Source organism: Cannabis sativa, chromosome 8 (assembly GCF_029168945.1).
Source record: "Cannabis sativa cultivar Pink pepper isolate KNU-18-1 chromosome 8, ASM2916894v1, whole genome shotgun sequence".
NCBI lineage: Eukaryota > Viridiplantae > Streptophyta > Magnoliopsida > Rosales > Cannabaceae > Cannabis > Cannabis sativa.
Genome location: NC_083608.1, coordinates 13,645,506 through 13,664,569, shown reverse-complemented (window position 1 = coordinate 13,664,569; position 19,064 = coordinate 13,645,506). Strand labels below are relative to the sequence as shown.

Below are 19,064 nucleotides of genomic sequence, written 5' to 3'. Positions count from 1 at the left end.
GATTCGAAATTAAACTATAATTAATAACAGAAAACAACATGGTTCAATATAAATTCAGACACAATTCAGAAATTATCAAGCATTTAGCAAATAACAAAGACATGTGAAAACACAAAACAGGCACATCTTAAATAATTTCCAAGGTTTCCAACAAACTGATACAGTGTCCCGGTAGGCGAGAGTCAAAGTATCATTCATTGAATAGAGTTGTTAGCACATCTAAAATGGATACCATTCTTGCAACCTTTTATTCGATCAAAATAAGAATCCAACGCTATCCCGGTAGGCGAGAGTAGAGGTTATTCTCATTTTATGAGCTTCCACCATTGTTTTATACTTCATAAATTTATCTCTAAGTAGTCATCGTAGGGGAGAGTCTAATAGAGACGAAAACTTACAAAATACTTATCATAAGAGAACTTACGGTGATAAATGCTTTCAACGAATAACCATCCATAAGGGGGACGAAGTCTAGCGTCTCGAGGTTATATTGAAAACATTTAACTATTTTAAGACCAACAATGGAGATCGAATATCCTTATAACTAAAAGCTCATTATTATAAAGAGTTGTATTTTCTTTGATATTTATTTTAATCTATGTATTTTAATGTATATTTATTTAATTAAAATTATCAATTTAGAATAAAATTCTAAATATAAATTTTAATTTAATATTTATAAATTATACTTAGATGGATATGAAAATAAAATCAATTATTTCCATCTTAGTAATAATTTCAAATAAATATTTAGAAAATTATTCAATTTAAGTTGTATCAAAATTAATTTAAATTAATTTACAACTCAAATTTAATTTTCTATAAATATATATTGCATTTCGAGAAATTGAAGTATATAAGAATACAATTTTCGAAATTGTTCTTAAAATAAAATAAAAATAAATCCTGGAAAAATTATTCTAATTTTATGTTGGCCCAAAATTAATTAATAAAAATTAATTTTCAACAAAAAAAATATAATTTTCCTATTTAATTAAATATTAAGAAAATTTCAAATATTTAAGTATCATGATTAAGAATCAACTTAAATATTAATTTTCTATTTAATTAAATATCACTAGAAAAATACTTCAAGCAAAATAGATAATATCTATCTAGATTTTCATTGACTAATTAATTCATTTTCTAATTATAATATATTTTAGTTCATTTATTTAATTAATCATTAAATGAAAAAATTATTGATTTAAGTTGGTTCAAAATTAATATAAATAATTTTCAACTTTAATCTATTTTTCAAATAAAATTCAAAATTTCTACAGTTAAATAAAAAAAATGCAATTTCGAAATTAATAAAAAAAATGATTAATAAAATAAAATAAAATATATTTTGAAAATTATTCAAATTTAAGTTATTCTGAAATAAGATTTCAAACTTAAAATAATTTTCTATTTAATTAAATATCATGAAAATAAGAATATTTAAGTATGAAGAATGAGATCAACTTAAATATTTAATTTTCAATTTAATTAAATGTATTAAATACAAGAATTAAATAATCAAGTATAAAAGAAACTTAATTATTAATTCTAATTTAAATACTAGGAAAAATATTCTATAATTAAGTTTGTCCAAAATTAATTAAAATAAATAATTAATTTACAACTTAAAATATTTTCCTAATTAAATATTAGAAAATATAACTAGTACTAGAAATTACTATCTAGAATATATATCATTAACTAAGTGTTTTTCTAAAATTAACTTTAAAATATTAAATGAAGAATAAATTCATATATTTTAAAGCTAATTATGTTGCTAATTCAATTTTAATTAGGTTAGACTAATATAATTAACCAAATACAATTATTTAAATAAGGCAAATGGGTCTTCACAATTGGGGTAGTTCATGTGAGGGAGGGTTGGGTTCAATATGTCGTACCCACTGCTATTGGCCCCCTAAACTCTCACACAAGGCCCAAAGGAGAGGAATTTAACCTTTAAATAAACAATTGTTATTCATTGAATAAGCCCAATTCTAATTGGGCCTAAATAAATTTACTTATGTCAAAATTTATTTTAGCAACCTAGTCTATTTACTTAGTAAAACTTAAATGGGCTTCCTATATGCATCTAAGCCCAATTGCAAACATATAGGCTCACACAGGTCAAATGATTTGGATGGGCTCTATCATGTTACTAGGTTTACACAGAAGAAAGAAGTACAAAATTTACTTGTTACAAATTATTTATAAGATCTATTGACAATTGGACTATGATTAAAATCAGATCATTGGATCTGTCAACAAGTTAATCCTAACAATTTAGATCAAATAAATAATAGGTTTGTTAAAAAAAATAGTTTTTTTTTGAATAAACAATATAAAATAAACAAACATTGTCCATGTACCAAATGTGAAATAAGATATTAATATAATTAGCTTTTTATTTTAAACTAACCAACTAAATTTTAAAAATTTAGGGTTGTTAAAAAAAACAACCTTAAAAATCTCATCAAAAATAAAATTTCAAAATTGAAAACCTAATTTAAAATATCTAGGTTTATTTGAATTATTTTATCAAATTAAATTAAATATCAAATAAGATAAATGATTTGGAAAAAAAATATCTTCAATATCATCTTCTAATCTTATAATTTAATAAAATTAAAATAATAAAATAAACTAATTTTAAAATAGATGTGGTTAGATAATTATTATTTTAAGGATAAAATAATAAATAAATAATAATTATCCTAATTATATGTTAAAATATCATAAATTAAGCATAATTCAAATTTCTACAAAAATATCTAAGTTATTTAAATATTTAAAATAAAATTTATAAATTTCCAATAAGTAAAATGATATATATAAAAAAAATATCATTTTTAAACTTATAGTTTATAAACAATTAAATATTTAACAAAATAACAAATTTTTGAATTTGAAAATATTATGTTTAGAATATCTATAAAAATATCTAGGTTAATTTCAAATTTATTAATTATTTAATTTGTCATATAAGATAATTTTAATATAATATTTTAAATGAAAAAGATAAAGTTATCTTTTAATTTAAAATATGTTAAATATCAAAATATCTGATCTTATAACTAAATAATATATAAATATTAAAGAAATTAACCAATTTTTAAATCTGACCATAATTTAAAAAATAAAATAATCAATTTTTAAATTTAAACCTCAAAATATCCAAATTAATAATAATCTATTGAAAAAATAAATATTATTAATTTAAAATATGATATTTAAGTTCAAATATATTTAAAAATAATATTTTATTTTAAATTTAGGGTTTGAAAATTGAAAAAATCGGAATTTGGGAAAAAATCCCATGAAAATCGGGTTTGGGCGTGTGCTGCCCAGGAAGCTGCACGTGCAGCCTCTAGAGACTACAAATTGGGGCTTACGCGCGCGGACAGAAGGGTGACGCTGAGATTTCTCGGCAATTGCAGGGTCCAGCTCGGGCGAATGCGCAGCCTCCTGCGTGTCTGGATGAGTGAATACCGTGTCTTCAGACACGATTCCCCCAGGCATCAGCGCGCGTATCACCTTGTCCGAAGGACCGGTGTGCGTGCGATTGAGCCATATGCAACCCGAAACTTCCAAAATTCATAACTTTTGCAATTTTTATCGAAATCGAGTTCCGTAAAAAACAAAATTTCTTAATTTTTCACAAGCAATCAAAATAAAATATTTTCAGAAACAGAAAAAATATTTTTTATGGAAAAAATTTGTACAGCACATACATTCATCAAATAACACATAAACCAACATGAAACCATCCAAATCAACACATAACATCGTTTTAATTCATATTTCATGAAAGTAAATCATTAACATGGTTCTGAGGCCAATTGTTGGAAATATTTTACCAGGATCTAGTTTTACTAACAAGTATGTTTCATTAACATCCTAATATGAATTCTAAAACAATGAAATAAACACATAAGGGTTTAAGGAAACCTTACATTGGGTGCAGCGGAATATAATGACTCCTTCTATTCAGATCTCTAGCCCTTGATTCCTTTCTGTAGCAGAGTATCACCAAGATCTGACCCTGGATCTCTTTCTCTCCTTCCTTGATGCTGATTCTCCTTCTTGTTGATTGGATTCTTCACAATCTTTCACACTATGTTTGAGATACCACTTGATGTGTGTGGCATTCAATCTATCACTAAAGGCTGAATAATATGAAGTAGAAAAGAGAGGAAGAGAGTGGCGGCTAGGGTATAGGTAGAAGGCTTAGAATTTTTCTCTGAAGGAATGAGATGCATGATCTTTTTCCTGAAGCCATCACTACCTATTTATAGGATGCCACCTAGGGTTAGGTTAGAATTATTTGGCATTAAAATAATAATAAAAAAAATGATAAAGGCCTACACTAGTGGTCGGCCTGGGCTTTGGATATTGGGCCTCACTTATGCAATTTTGCTGTTTTATCATTTTTGCATCTCATTTTCTCAAAAACGCCAATTTTAAAATTCAACCATTTAAATGCCAATTCCAATTATTTAATAACTAAAAATTAATTATTAAATAGCATTGTCATTTAATATATGTATTAATTAGACTAAACAAAGTCTGTTAATTAATAAATGTACCCTATAAACTCTTTTCTTACAATTTTACCCTTGCTTAGTGAAAATTCATAAACTAGACATAGTCTAATTTTAGAATTATAATTGATTAATCAAAATCAATTAACTGAGTCTTACAAGCAGTATGGTCTCAACTAGTATGGGGACCATGGGCCTATATAACCGAGCTTCCAATAAGCAGACCAAGAATTTACCAAGTAAATTCACTGACTTATTAATTCCTTGCTGCATCCACGCATAGAACTTAGAATTGCACTCTCAGTCATATAGAACGCTCTATATGTTCCACGATATAGATACGCTATTAATTATCCATTGTTATAATCCTAATTTGATCAATGACCCTCTAATAGATGATCTACATTGAATAGGAACTAAATTACCGTTACACCTTCAATGTATTTTATCCTTAAAACACTTAGCCCCGTATAAATGATATTTCAGCGAAGTGAAATGAGTACTCAACCATTTATCTCTGTTTAGCCAAGCTCGAAGGAAATCATCGTTTCACTTCTAAATACCTATAGAAGTTATAGATTCCATATCTATGTTTAGCGCTCCCACTCAATTATACTATCATGTTCTCAAAATGTACGCATCACCCTGACCCAAAAGTAGGCTTAACTAACAAATCAAAGAACATGTATAATACTCTTGAGATCGAACCTAACCATATCAGGATTAAGATCATTTGATCTAGGATCAACTAGGTGATATTGAATTGAATAAATATTACGGTAAATTTAACATATCTAATCAAAGTTCAATATCGGTCCCTTCCAATGTATACTTCATACATCCGATAATGGTAAACTTTTCCAATGCCCTGGAAAGGACATAACACTTATCCAAGGTGTAAGAATACCTATCACTGATTATCATGTCAGTCTAAATCCAGTGAACTGACGAATCAGGAAATGAAACTTTCGAACATATAATCAAGATTATATTTCACTGTGCTAACAACACTGTAATCATTAACAAATACATATGTTCTGGACTTAATAGAATTTATAATCATGAAATAAATCATGTGAACCATGCAACATAAATTGTTATGTCTGATCTTTATTAAATTGTAAATCTGATTTTATTGAAATGAGTTTTATTTGGGGCACAAAACCTAACAGTATGATACAACAAATCCATTATACTCAGGTGGAAGGCTATTGAGAATGAATTGAGCGCATTGCTCGTTTGATAATTCAATTTCCAACAAATTTGCTTTCTGGAACTTCAGATTCATCATGATGAAGTGTGAATTAATGCTCTTGCCAGGAGACATTTTCACACTATAAAGTTCATTTGCAAAGGCATGTAAAAGGTGAGGATTGGGGGTGGATTGTTCATTTTGGCACTACAAATATCAATAAACATAAATAAATCATTTGGTTCAATTAAATTCATACACAAGTTCAGAAAATAACAAGTAACTAAACATGATTGCAAAAATACCAAAATAAAACATATTCAATTATTTTCCAAGGTTTTTAACAAACTAATATAGTGCTTCGTTTTAGTCGAGAGTCAAACATATCATCCATTTAATAGACTAGTCAACTCATCTAAAATGGAAACTATTCTAACAGCCTTTTATTCGATCGAAAAGACGTTGCTTCGTTTTAGTCGAGAGTCTAGGTCATTCTTATTTCATGATCTTCTACCATTGTTTCATACCTTATAAGTCTTACTCTTAGCAGCCACTATTCGAATGGTCGTGACTAAGAATAAAACACTTACAAGAATACTTATCTTTCGAGATTCTACGATGTTAAATTGCTAATGAACGTCCATCTATTAGGGATGAATCTCACTAAAACAAGAGCTATGTAGAACCAACAATGTAGATCGAATATCTCTTTGATTAAAGCTCATTATTTAAATGTATTTTTAATTAATCACTTATTTTAGTCTTTGTATTTTAATAATGAAAAATACTTAATTGCAGCTGGTCCAAAATTAATTAAAATGAATTTTTAACTTTAATTTAATTTTCAAAACTTAATTTTGAAAATCTATTTATAAATAAATATAAAATTTTGAAAATTATATTAAAATATAATAAAATAAATTCCTGAAAAAATATCTAATTTAAGTTGTTCTAAATTTAAAAAAAATTCAACTTAAATATTTTTTCAAAATTTAATTAAACAACAAATTAAGTATCTTGAACTAATCACCTTAATTTGAAAAATATCCCTATTTAAGTTGATCTAAAATTAACAAATTTTTAACTTAAAAATATTTTAAAGCATATCCGAATAACTAATTTTCTAGAAAATTCTATGTAATTATTAATTTCAAAATATTTTAATTTAAGTTGATCCAAAATTAGTTTGAGTAGCTGATTTTCAATTTAAATATATTTTCTATGAAAATTCAAATAATTAAGTATCTAGAAAAATCTAATTAGTAATAACTTCTTAATTTAATTAAAAATAGGAAAATATATATAGCGTACCTTGAATATATTTTATTAAACTAAGTGTGTTTTTCTTAAATTAATTTCAAAAAATCTGATAAAAAATTAATTCCATATATTTTGAAATTAATTATGTTGCTAATCAATTTTATTAGATTATACTAGTGTAATTAACCCTACTACATCTATTCAAATAAGGCAAATGAGCCTTCACAATTGGGGTTATTCATGTGAGGGAGGGCTGGGTTCAGTATGTCGTACCCACAACTAATGGCCCCCTAACTCTCACACAAGGCCCAAAGGAGAGGAATACCTTAATTAAACAACTTTTATTCATTGAATAAGTCCAATACTAGTTGGACCTAAATAAAATCTATAAAAGTGACAATTTTATTGTAGCAACCTAGTCCATTTTAATTACAAAAATTAAATGGGCCCCCTATATGCATCTAGGACCAAAGCGAACATATAGGCACAGGCACACACTGATTTGGATGGATCCTATCATGTTACTAGGTTTATACACACATGAAAGAAGATTACAAAATTTACCTGTTACAAATTATTTATTAGACCTATTAACAATTGAACTATTGGTTAAAATCAGATCATTGGATCTGTCAACAAGTTAACCATATCAATTTAGATCAAACAATAATAGGTTTCATAAAACATGTATTAATAATAAATAATATATATAAAGCACACACATGCAACAAACTAGATAGATGGATATAGAATTTATTTAATTTAAATTAATTAAATAATTAAATTTATTTCGAAAATAAAAATAAATATATATATATTTTCAAAAAATAATAAAATTAAATTAAATAATTAATTTCAAAATTAAACCTATAAATTTGAAAAATTAAGTTTTCAACAAACCTAAATATCTATTCAAAAAAGCCAACTAACTTTTCAAAATTTATGCTATTTAAAAAAAAATTAAATTAAATATCTAATAAAATAAAATGATAAATGTGACAGTCAGTAGTCCCGTGATCCGTAAGGGGAAATACCGGGTAAGCTGTACAATCCCACACCGCCTGGGGAAGGTCAAGTGGGATGATTCAGAGACTGTGTAGGTATGGGACTACACAGTTGAAGAGAGCTTAAATGGATTGATTGGTACTACCTATATCAACAAGGTGCATCTTGTTTTTCGGTAGCCCATCTCGAAAGAACTCCACAGTTAAGCGAGCTTGACTTGGGAGCAATTTCGGGATGGGTGACCTCCTGGGAAGTTTTCCCAGGAAGCGTGCGAGTGAGGACAAAGCACGCTGGAAACACTTGTGTTGGTCTGTAGGGTCAGTCATCAATCCAGGAAGCAGCCAGAGTGACGAACTCGTGTATAAGAGCTATTATTCCGTGGGTGTAAGGGCCCAATGGAGGCTTGAAGCGGGGACGTTACAAATGGTATCAGAGCCTTGACCCAGCCGGAAGTGTGGTCGACGGGGACGTCGGACCCCGTAAGGGGGGGTGATTGTGACAGTCAGTAGTCCCGTGATCCGTAAGGGGAAATACCGGGTAAGCTGTACAATCCCACACCGCCTGGGGAAGGTCAAGTGGGATGATTCAGAGACTGTGTAGGTATGGGACTACACAGTTGAAGAGAGCTTAAATGGATTGATTGGTACTACCTATATCAACAAGGTGCATCTTGTTTTTCGGTAGCCCATCTCGAAAGAACTCCACAGTTAAGCGTGCTTGGCCTGGAGCAATTTCAGGATGGGTGACCTCCTGGGAAGTTTTCCCAGGAAGCGTGCGAGTGAGGACAAAGCACGCTGGAAACACTTGTGTTGGTCTGTAGGGTCAGTCATCAATCCAGGAAGCAGCCAGAGTGACGAACTCGTGTATAAGAGCTATTATTCCGTGGGTGTAAGGGCCCAATGGAGGCTTGAAGCGGGGACGTTACAATAAATAAATATCATTATCTGATTTTATAATTTAATTTAAATAAAATAACAAAAATTTGAAAGTTGACAAAATATCTGGTTAGTTTTCAAAATTTTCTAGATTATTTTAATTAAAATATATCTTATTTTAAATTTCAAATAATGTCATTTTATAAAATTAATTAAATAATGAAAAATATAAAATATCTGACCTTATATTTAAAAATAAGATAAATAATCAAATTTAAAAAAAATGATAACAAATTAAGCAAAAAATTAGATTTTATCCATTTTCAGGTTCAAAATCTACTAATATCTAAAATTAATTAATTTTATTCTGATAATTAGATTTGAGATTTGAAAAATAAAAATCTAAATGCAAAATTACACAAAAAATTAGAAATTATTTCCTTGAAAATCGTGAAAAAATTGGAAAAATTTGCATTTGGTGCGAATGGCATGCATTGCATACCATCCGCGCACGTGCTAAGGGAAGGCTGGCCGAGGAAACGCACAGGGACGCTGCATGGAGCATTCCCACACGTGCATGGCCCCTTTGTTTAGACAAAAATTGCCTTGATGGGCGAGGGTTCTCGGATAGCTTGTTGTCCAAACCCGCGTGCACCCCGAGTGACACGGGGTATCCACGCGCTAATGGGGTGTCACCACCACTGATATTTTTCCAATTTTCATAATATTATAACTAATTCAAATAAAATCGAAATTAGGTTCTGTAAAAAATGAATTGCTTAAGTTTTTTCTATATTATCCATGAAAATTAATTCTAGAAAGAAATTCTAATTATTTTACGTAAAAATTTTGCAAACATCAAACAATGATCAATAACCACATAGATCAACATGAATCACATCCAAATTACACAAACATCGTTTTAAATCCATATTTCTTGAAAGTAAATGATTACTATGGCTCTGAGGCCAGTTGTTGGATTATATTTTACTAGGACCTAGATTTATTAACAAGTATTTTTTTTTAACATCCTAAATATGAACTTCTAAAATGATGAAAATTAAACACATATAAAGTACGAGAAACCTTATATTTGTTGCAGCAGAATTAAATAACTCCTTTCGCTCAGATCTCTAACCCTTGTTCCTTTCCGTTGCAGAGTATAATCAAGATCTGAGCCCAATACTCCTTCAGTTGTTTGGATTCTTCATAGTCTTACTCACTATGATTGAGGATTAACTTGCTATGGGTGGACATGCACTCAATCACTAAGGCTCAAATTTGTTTGTGAAGAAGACTATAGAATTCAAATTAGAAGAGAGAAAAGAAGAAGAAGAAGTCTCAAAACACTAGTTGTCTGACAGAATGAAAACTAGGTTTAGAAGCATTAGTTGGATAATGAGACATTTCTTTTCTTTTTATACTAATTCAATTAGGTTTAGGATTGAATTATTTGGAATAAAAAATGATAAAATAATAGCAGAAATAGGAGCATAGTGGCCAGCCATATGTGGGCCCATCACTAGTTAGATTTTTACCATTTTCCTCAACCATTTATCTATTTTTTACAAATGCCATATTTTGCAATTTTAATCATATAAATGCCAAAATTATTTATTTAATAATTAAAATTAATTATCAAATAAAATTGTCATTTATATTATTTATTAATTAGACTACTAAAGTCTCTTAATTAACAAATAAACCCTAAAATCCTATTTCTTCACAATCAAGCCATATCTTAGTGAAAATTCATAAAGTAGACATAGTCTAATTTTAGAATTATAATTGATTAATTAAAATCAATTAACTAAGTCTTATAAGCAGTTTGTCTCAACTAGTATGGGGACTATGAGCCTATATAACCGAGCTTCTAATAAGCAGATCTAGAATTACCAAGTAAATTCCCTAACTTATTAATTCCTCCTTGCACCACTATAGATTTCGAATTACATTCTCAATTAAATAGAACTCTCTATATGTTCCACGATATGAATATGCTATGAGATTATCCGTTTGTCATAATCCTAATAATCAATCAATGATCCTCTATAGATGATCTACATTGAGTAGGGACAAATTTACCGTTACACCCTTCAATATATTTTATCCATAAAATACTTAGCTTCCTATAAATGATATTCAAGTGAACTAATATAATCACTTAAATGTGTGCTCAACCATTTATCTTTGTTAAGTCAAGCACGAAGAAGATTATCGTTTACTTCTATGTCTAGATAGAAGCTATAGATTCCGTATCTATGATTAGCGCTTCCACTCAATTAAACTACCATGTCCTTAATCTATATGTCACGAGAAGAACCATTTGGTCGACTTTAACGAACAAATTTAAGAACACAAATAATGCAACTGAACTAGAACCTAACCATCTCAAGATTGAGATCATTTGATCTAAGATCAACTAGGTGATATTGAATTGAATAGATATTACGGTAAGTTTATTATATCTCATCCAAGTTCAATATTGGTCCCTTCCGTTTCATACTCCATACATCTAAACAAAGCCTACTTTAACCAATGCCCTGAAAAGGACATAGCACTTATCCAAGGTGCAAGTAAATTACATTGTAGATTATCTTATCAGTTAAACCCTGTGTACTGATAAGTCACATGAATACATTTAATCACACAATCTTGATTACTTTCCACTGTGTTGACAACACAATAAACAAGACTATCAATGTGATAAGGATTTGGATGAATTTATAAGTCAAATAAACAAATAAATGATCACATGAACCAAATAACACATTAAATAAGTAATGAAATTAAATTTGTTTCTTTATTGATAATTGAATAGAAAAGATTACATTGAAATATAGTTTTATTTAGGGCACAAACCCAACACTTCTATCTTCTCCCTTATCCAAAAAAACTGAATATCATTGTGTTTTGTCTTCTCATGATAAACTGGATTCTTGCACAGATGAATCGAGGATTGGCTGTCAGAATGTACCCTTGCCTTTTCAACTAGAAGCTTCAACTCCTTCAAAATTCTTTGTAGCCATATTGCTTCTTTGAATGCCTTTGTGGTCACCATGAATTCTACCTTTGTAGTTGAAAGTGCTACTACGGATTGGAGCTGTGATTTCCAACTAATACAATCTCCATTAGTTTGAAACACATAAGATGTAGTAGACCTCCTAGTATCCTTGCTTGATGCATAATAAGCATCCACATATCCTTTCAATGTTACTTTTTCTGAAATTCTCTTGTAAGTAAATCCAATATCTGATGTCCCTCTCAAATATCTCAATAGCCATTTGAGTTCCCTCCAATGGTTTATCCCAGGATTTGACATGAACCTACTCAATATGCTAAAAGCATGAGTAATGTCAGGTCTTGTGCTAACCATGACATACATGAGACACCCCAGAGCCATTGCATATAGAATCTCTTCCATCTCTTCTTTTTCTTCTGCTGTCATAGGGATTTCTTCCTTGGTTAATTCAAACTGTCCTCCATGAGGTATTGAAGTGCTCTTAGAATCTTGCATCGTGAACTTTGTTAGGATCTTCTCAATGTAGTTCTTTTGCTTTAGGTTCATGAATCCATCACTCTTGGATCTATAAACTCTAAACCAAGTATCTTCTTTACTTGTCCCAATTCTTTTATGTCAAATTCTGTCTTGAGTTTATCTTTAATTCCTTTGATTACTGCCTTGTCTTTGCCCATTATTAACATTTCATCTACATAGAGTAGAAGATACACAACTGTTGACTCTTCTAGGTACTTGAAATACAAACAGTGATCAAACTTGGACCATGTAAAACCAATTTCCAGAACATAGCTGTCAAATCATTTTTTCCATTGTCGTGATGATTGCTTAAGACCGTGTAGGGACTTTCCAACTTACAAACTATCTCTTTTCCATCTTGTTCCACCTGAAATCAAAGTGGTTGCTCCATGTATATCTCTTCTTCTAGATAACCATTTAGAAATGCAGTTTTAACATCAAGCTGCTCCACTTCTAAACCTTGCTAAGTTGCCATTAACAGCATAAGTCTAATATACTTCACTACAAGTGAGAACACTTCGGTGTAATCTATCCCTTCTACCTGGGTGAAACCTTTGGCAACTAATCTTGCCTTAAATATTATTGGCTCATCCTGTGTCACACATCCCATGTCTTGTTCTTTCTAAGAGAGCTTAATTCATCATCCACAGCCCGAGAACACTCCTTCTTGTACTTTCCATTTAATGCCTTTTCTATGGTCAATGGTTTTGGTATATCACATGAATGATCTATTGACAAAGCATAGACAATCAAATCAACTTCTGCAAACCTCACTGGTATATGGATTTCTCTTCTAGTTCTACCTCTAGCAAGCTGGTAGTCAGACAGATCTGGTTGTTCCTTAGTCTCATCTAGAGTTGTGTCAATACTGTCATTCTTCTCACCTAGTTCAAATCCTTTAAGCTCGATTTTAAACTCTGCCAAATCTTCCCTCTTGCCAGATGAATCTGCATCAGGTAACACACACTGCCTTTCTCGGCTTTCAAGTGAGGAAAATCATTTTCATTAAGCATAACATTTCTAGAAATAATCACCTTAGGTTTCCCATTTTGGTTTATGCAAATTCTATAACCTTTTGTGCCTATAGGATATCCTAGAAACGTGCCTTTGACAGATTTAGCATCAAGCTTATCATCATATTAATGTACATATGATGCACATCCAAACACTCTCAAGTGTTTCAGGTTTGGTATCTTCCCATACCACATCTCATAAGGTGTCTTCAAGTCTATGACTCTATTAGGACTCCTATTAACAAGGTAACAAGCAGTAGCTAAAACCTCTCCCCAATAAGGCTTTCCAACCCTGAACTAAGAAGTAAACATCTCACTTTGTTCAAAAGGGTTCTATTCATACTCTCAGCAACTCCATTCTGTTGTGAAGTTTTCACAACTGTCCTATGCCTAGTTATCCCATGCTCATTACAAAACCTATCAAACTCAGTGTTGATGAATTCCAGACCATTATTGGTTCTAAGTGTCTTAACCTTTAAATTTGTTTTATTTTCCACCTGAGCTTTCCATATCTTAAATTCTTCTAGACACTTATCTTTGGTTTTAAGTAAATAGGTCCAAACACATCTACTGAAATCATCAATAATAGATAAGAAGTAGTATTCACGTGAATGTGTTTGGATTCTACTTGACTCCCAAAGGTCAGCATGCACATACTCTAGGAATCCCTTTGTGTTGTGAGTTTCTGTTGTAAACTTGATCATGTATTGCTTGCCATAAACACGAGTCTCACAAAATGGTAATGGACATGTCTGAAGCTTTTCAATGACTCCCTTCTTGTGCAATTCCCCCATGCCTTATTCACTCATATGCCTAAGCCTTTAATGCCATATCTGCATATCACTTTCTAAACCTTTTATTGTATCTACCTCGGCCACAGGTACAGTTTCACCCTCGAGTACATACAACCCATGTACTCTCTTTCCTTTCATCACAAGCATTGAACCTTTTGTGATCCTTAAGCTCCCATTCAAGGACTTATAGCCATAACCTTCATCTTCCAAGGTTCCAAGTGATATCAGATTCCTCCTCAATTCTGAAATGTGCCTCACATTATGCAGAATCCTCACTTCACCATTGAATTACCTTATAGCCACCTTACCAATTCCAACAACCCTGCAAGAAACATCATTACCCATTAGTACTCTACCACCATTATTGGTTTCTTGATAATCAAAGAAAGATTTTAAGTTGGGACACATATTGTAACGCCCTAACATTTAGGCACGCTACCAAAGATGATTAAGAAATCTTAATCCCCTAAACGGGATTACTAATAAAATAAGCATGGAAATTAAATTTTAAACGAAAATGGAATGAAAACAAACTTGTAATAATTTTAACCTTACAAACAAAAGTTACATGTTTCGGGATCCCAAAAATTATTTTACAAAATATTACAAGTCTTTTCCCTTAGCCGACCTAAGCGGCAAAACAAAGTTACAAAAGTTTCAACACTGGTAGATCCCAACCCGCTTGGTCTAGTGTGGCCCGAACATGTACATTCATTGTCTAGCTCCTACACTCATGGCTGATTAGAAACTGATTTATCCTTTCCTGCACAGTAGAGCACCCGTGAGCCAAGCTCAACAAGACAGTATAATTATCAATAATCATAATTAACACATCACATAAATATTAATGCCATTTCATATTTGTCTGTATGGCACAAACCCACGTGTTACACTCACATGCCTATTTATGTCTATATAGCATAGACCTTCGTGTTACGCTCACACGTCTATTTACAATAAGACCTTAGAATGGTTCATCTCAGTTCTAGTTACTGAGTCCAACCCGATTATGCCTTGAACACATAACCCTTTACTTCAATAAACATCTATATACATCATGGCATAACAATTACATATTAACAATTCACTTGGATAATAACCCTAAGCCAATAAACGCTCACTTTAGAGTAATAACTCTAATCTCGGTTTCTAGTTTCTCATATAAATCACATTTCATATAAGCATCATTGCGTATATCTCTGCATGCTAACTACTGTCTTACCTGATGTCCCGCAAATATGGAGATTCCAAATCCCCTGGTGCTCCTGACCAAGTGCCAGTAATCCTAGTCACAAACCCGGAATACACAAGTATAGGGTTAAACCCTAAATTTATTTCCACAAATTATAAAATTGGCATTTACATTCTAGATATTCACATAGAGCTCGGAAAGAGTTTTACAATGATATAAAGAACATCCCAAACGGAGTCCCGAGTCAAAAGCTATGACCAAATAAAAATCCGAAAAAAACACAACATGCTGCCATAAAATGACCGCGACTACTGGGTTTAAAGATCCAGGATACCCAGTTTCCAGCCACGAAAATGCATCCAAAAATACCAATTTTCATGCTATATCAACCCACAATCATACAAAACTTTCACCTAACATAAACCAAGTAATTAGAGAGGAATTACACCTAATTCACTCTCCAACAACACCAAAAACCAGCAACATAAAAATCAGCATTTAACAAAGAATTTCAGCCCCCTAAACTCATCCATTTCAACCCAAACATGCTTCAATCTAACATAACCTCTTATACAATTAAACAATCACAAAAGGAAGTTAAACCACAAATTATTAAGCTTAAAATTTCAGTCCACATGCATAGAAATTCAGATTCAACAACATGAAATTAAAGCTCAAAACCTAGAGCAAAATTCATCATTAGTTCCTAATCAAGAACTTGAACTTCAAGCAAGCTTCAAACTTAATTTTTTTCCAGCAGCAACACATCAAACAAGACCTGAATTCAAACATGAAAATCACCCTAAAAGCTCATCTAGAACCCAACCAACATAATCCATTACAAAACCAAGCAATTAACACCCAAGTTTCTCAAGATTAGTATTGATTCTCCCCACAAGCAAACCAAAAACATCATACACTATTTTCATGGTTTTGAACAATAAATTTCAGCAAGAAAAATCAACAAATAAAAGGGGTTAAGAACTACCTCAAGCTCCAAACAAAGCTAAGCACAAAACCCACTAAGAATCTAAGCTTTCAAGATAAATTTTCCAACACTTAGCAAAATAAAAATATGAAGAAAAGAGGGAGAGGGGGTTCAGCTAGGGCAAAGGAAAAAGCCCAGAATTTTTCATTTTTAAAATGCAAAAATAACTCTTTTCAATCTCAATCACAAAAGCCACAAACCCCAAGCTTGAATTCAAGCAAGCACAACCCAAAATCAAGAGTTAGAAGGAGTTTTTGAGAAGAAAGGGGGTTCAGCCAAAGGGGTGGGAAAAAATGCAGAAAATTAAATCTTAATTTTGCTTAAAATCCCTTTTATGAACCTTACTCCAAAATGGCAAAATTACACAATTGCCCTTAAGACCATAAAACACCCACATAAGCACTTCAAGGGTAAAATAGCAACTTGCACAAACAAATAAACTCAATTAATTTTCAAATTATTCCCACATAATAAAATACCAATAATTAAACCCAAAATTATATTTCGGCCCCGAACTCAGTTCGGCTCAAAATACCCAGTTGTGACTATACCGCGCCAACTTATCAGAACACACCTGAAAAAGGACAACACAAGCATACTATATAAGCACGTAAATTAATTACTTTCACTGCTTTACCCTTCTCAGGTAAAAATTACTAAAATGCCCCTAGCTCACCTACGGGGTCTTAACATGTCATATCTCATATTAATTCACATATAATAAATTATATAATAATATAATTCCACAATAATACTCAATTAACTAGTTAGGGTTTTACTAATCCATTTCCTTAATTCCAGGGTATTACACATATGATAAGTGCATGCTAAATCAAGGATCCACTCTGTGCTGTTATTATTTTCTAAAATAGAAAATAATTCCCCATATGAACTTCCATCTCCATTTCTCTCAGCCACAACTGCAGAGTCCTTCCTTTGATTCCATGATCATTAGATTTTGACTACTGGTTTTGGTTTTTATTGCATCTTTTGTCATCGTAGTTTGATATGAAACTAGACTGCGTCTTCAATTCACTACAAAATCTTTTAATGTGGCCAATCTTTCAACATTGATAACATTGTCGATTGTCTTTGATCTTTGACTTTGATCTTGATGGTGACTGGTTGTTCCTTGATGATCCTCTCTTTAGACTTTTTCCTCTTGCAATAGGCTTCGTCTTTCCTAGTCTCTTTCTTGAGTTACAATTCAAAGTCCTTTGATTTTAATGTTGCATGAAATCCCTCCAACGAGATCACATCCCTTCTATATTTGATTGATGCTTTAACTTCTTGATATGCCATTGGCAATGATCTGAGCAATATGATTGCTTGACTTTCTTCATCTATCTTATGATCAATGTTAGCTAAACCAACAATTATTTCATTAAATTTATCAATATTATCATCTAAGCAAAGAGAAGAACTCACTCTAAACCCGTTTAATCTTTCAAGAAGATTAATCTTGCTCGAGATTGATGATGCCATGTACAGATGCTCTAGTTTGTTCCACAATTCTTTTGCAGTATGCCATGTACAGATGCTCTAAGTACCTTTGCCACCTTTTGGTGCACAAGTATACCCTTCAAACTCTCTCGCCATAGTGCAAAATCAGTTGATCCATCGAACTTCTCTAGTTTGAACCTTGCCATCAAAATTCTCCTTCAATGTGTGTTCTTGTATAATTCCATGATGAATTCCTGATGAGTTCTTAAAGAATTCTTGATGAGTTCTTGGTGCGGAAGCAAGTGATCTTTGAATCTCCCTTAATAATTTAAGAACCCAGCTCTAATTTGTAAGAAATATAGCTCTGATACATAAAAATTAACCTCTGTAATTCCAACTTCAAGATCACACTTAAACAAATAAAAGTTAAATCAAAACAAACAAATCAAGAACAAAAAACTAGCAAACACATTAAACTAGAAAAATATAACACAGATAAATCTAAATGGCTGTCAGACATAATAACACAAGAGATTTATACTGGTTCCGATCCTAAGTTCATTGTGAACTTGGTCATACTCCAGTTTGAAAGCATTGCCACAATCTTTATTGATAATGAGAATAAGAGAAATCAATCTTAGGAGCTATAAGGAAATAATCACAGCAAGTCATCCATGGTGTAATCCCTCAACACTCATTAACTCACTAACTCAAACTAACATAATCATTAATGTTACTCAATACAATTTCCCAATCCCAGCTCTCTCTCTCTCTATTTCTCACTCTAACTTTTCTCTCTCTCTCTCTCTCTCTCTCTCTCTCTCTCTCTCTCTCTACTGTGTTATGTCTCTCTCTTTCGTCTTGTTGTTCTTCTTTGAAATAAGATGAGTAGTCCTCTTTATATAGGCCAAGGAACCCAATATGCAAGTTGTCATAATTGGCAGTTAAGTTAGTTAAAGACTAACTAACTAATTGAATAGTGGTTGGGGATTTAAAGAATAATACCACACATTTTAATTATATTTCTACTAAGTATAATATTTTGTTTTATATTTCCACAAACTAAATTGTTTTCACTATTATTCCCTAAATGTTCATATTCCTTTGATGAGAGTATTGTTTCATGATCTTCAAATATTTATGTCTATTATCAGTAGTTAATTTGAAAATTGTTCACTTACTGAAATGCATGAGTTATTGGTTATTAGAGTAATAAAACT

The 19,064-nt window shown here is 31.2% G+C and overlaps 1 protein-coding gene across 1 annotated transcript; it reads right to left on the bottom strand.

Annotated features, from left to right (window-relative positions):
• Positions 1-11,721: 11,721 nt before the first annotated feature.
• LOC133030408 (secreted RxLR effector protein 161-like) lies at positions 11,722-12,393 on the bottom strand. The gene has a single exon (XM_061103145.1). It carries the CDS (start codon positions 12,391-12,393, stop codon positions 11,722-11,724), a length of 672 nt encoding a protein of 223 aa, XP_060959128.1.
• Positions 12,394-19,064: the final 6,671 nt, after the last annotated feature.

Bases quoted from the DNA above. Each gene is read 5' to 3' on its own strand.
- LOC133030408 (XM_061103145.1), bottom strand. From the start codon at position 12,393: ATGCAAGATTCTAAGAGCACTTCAATACCTCATGGAGGACAGTTTGAA.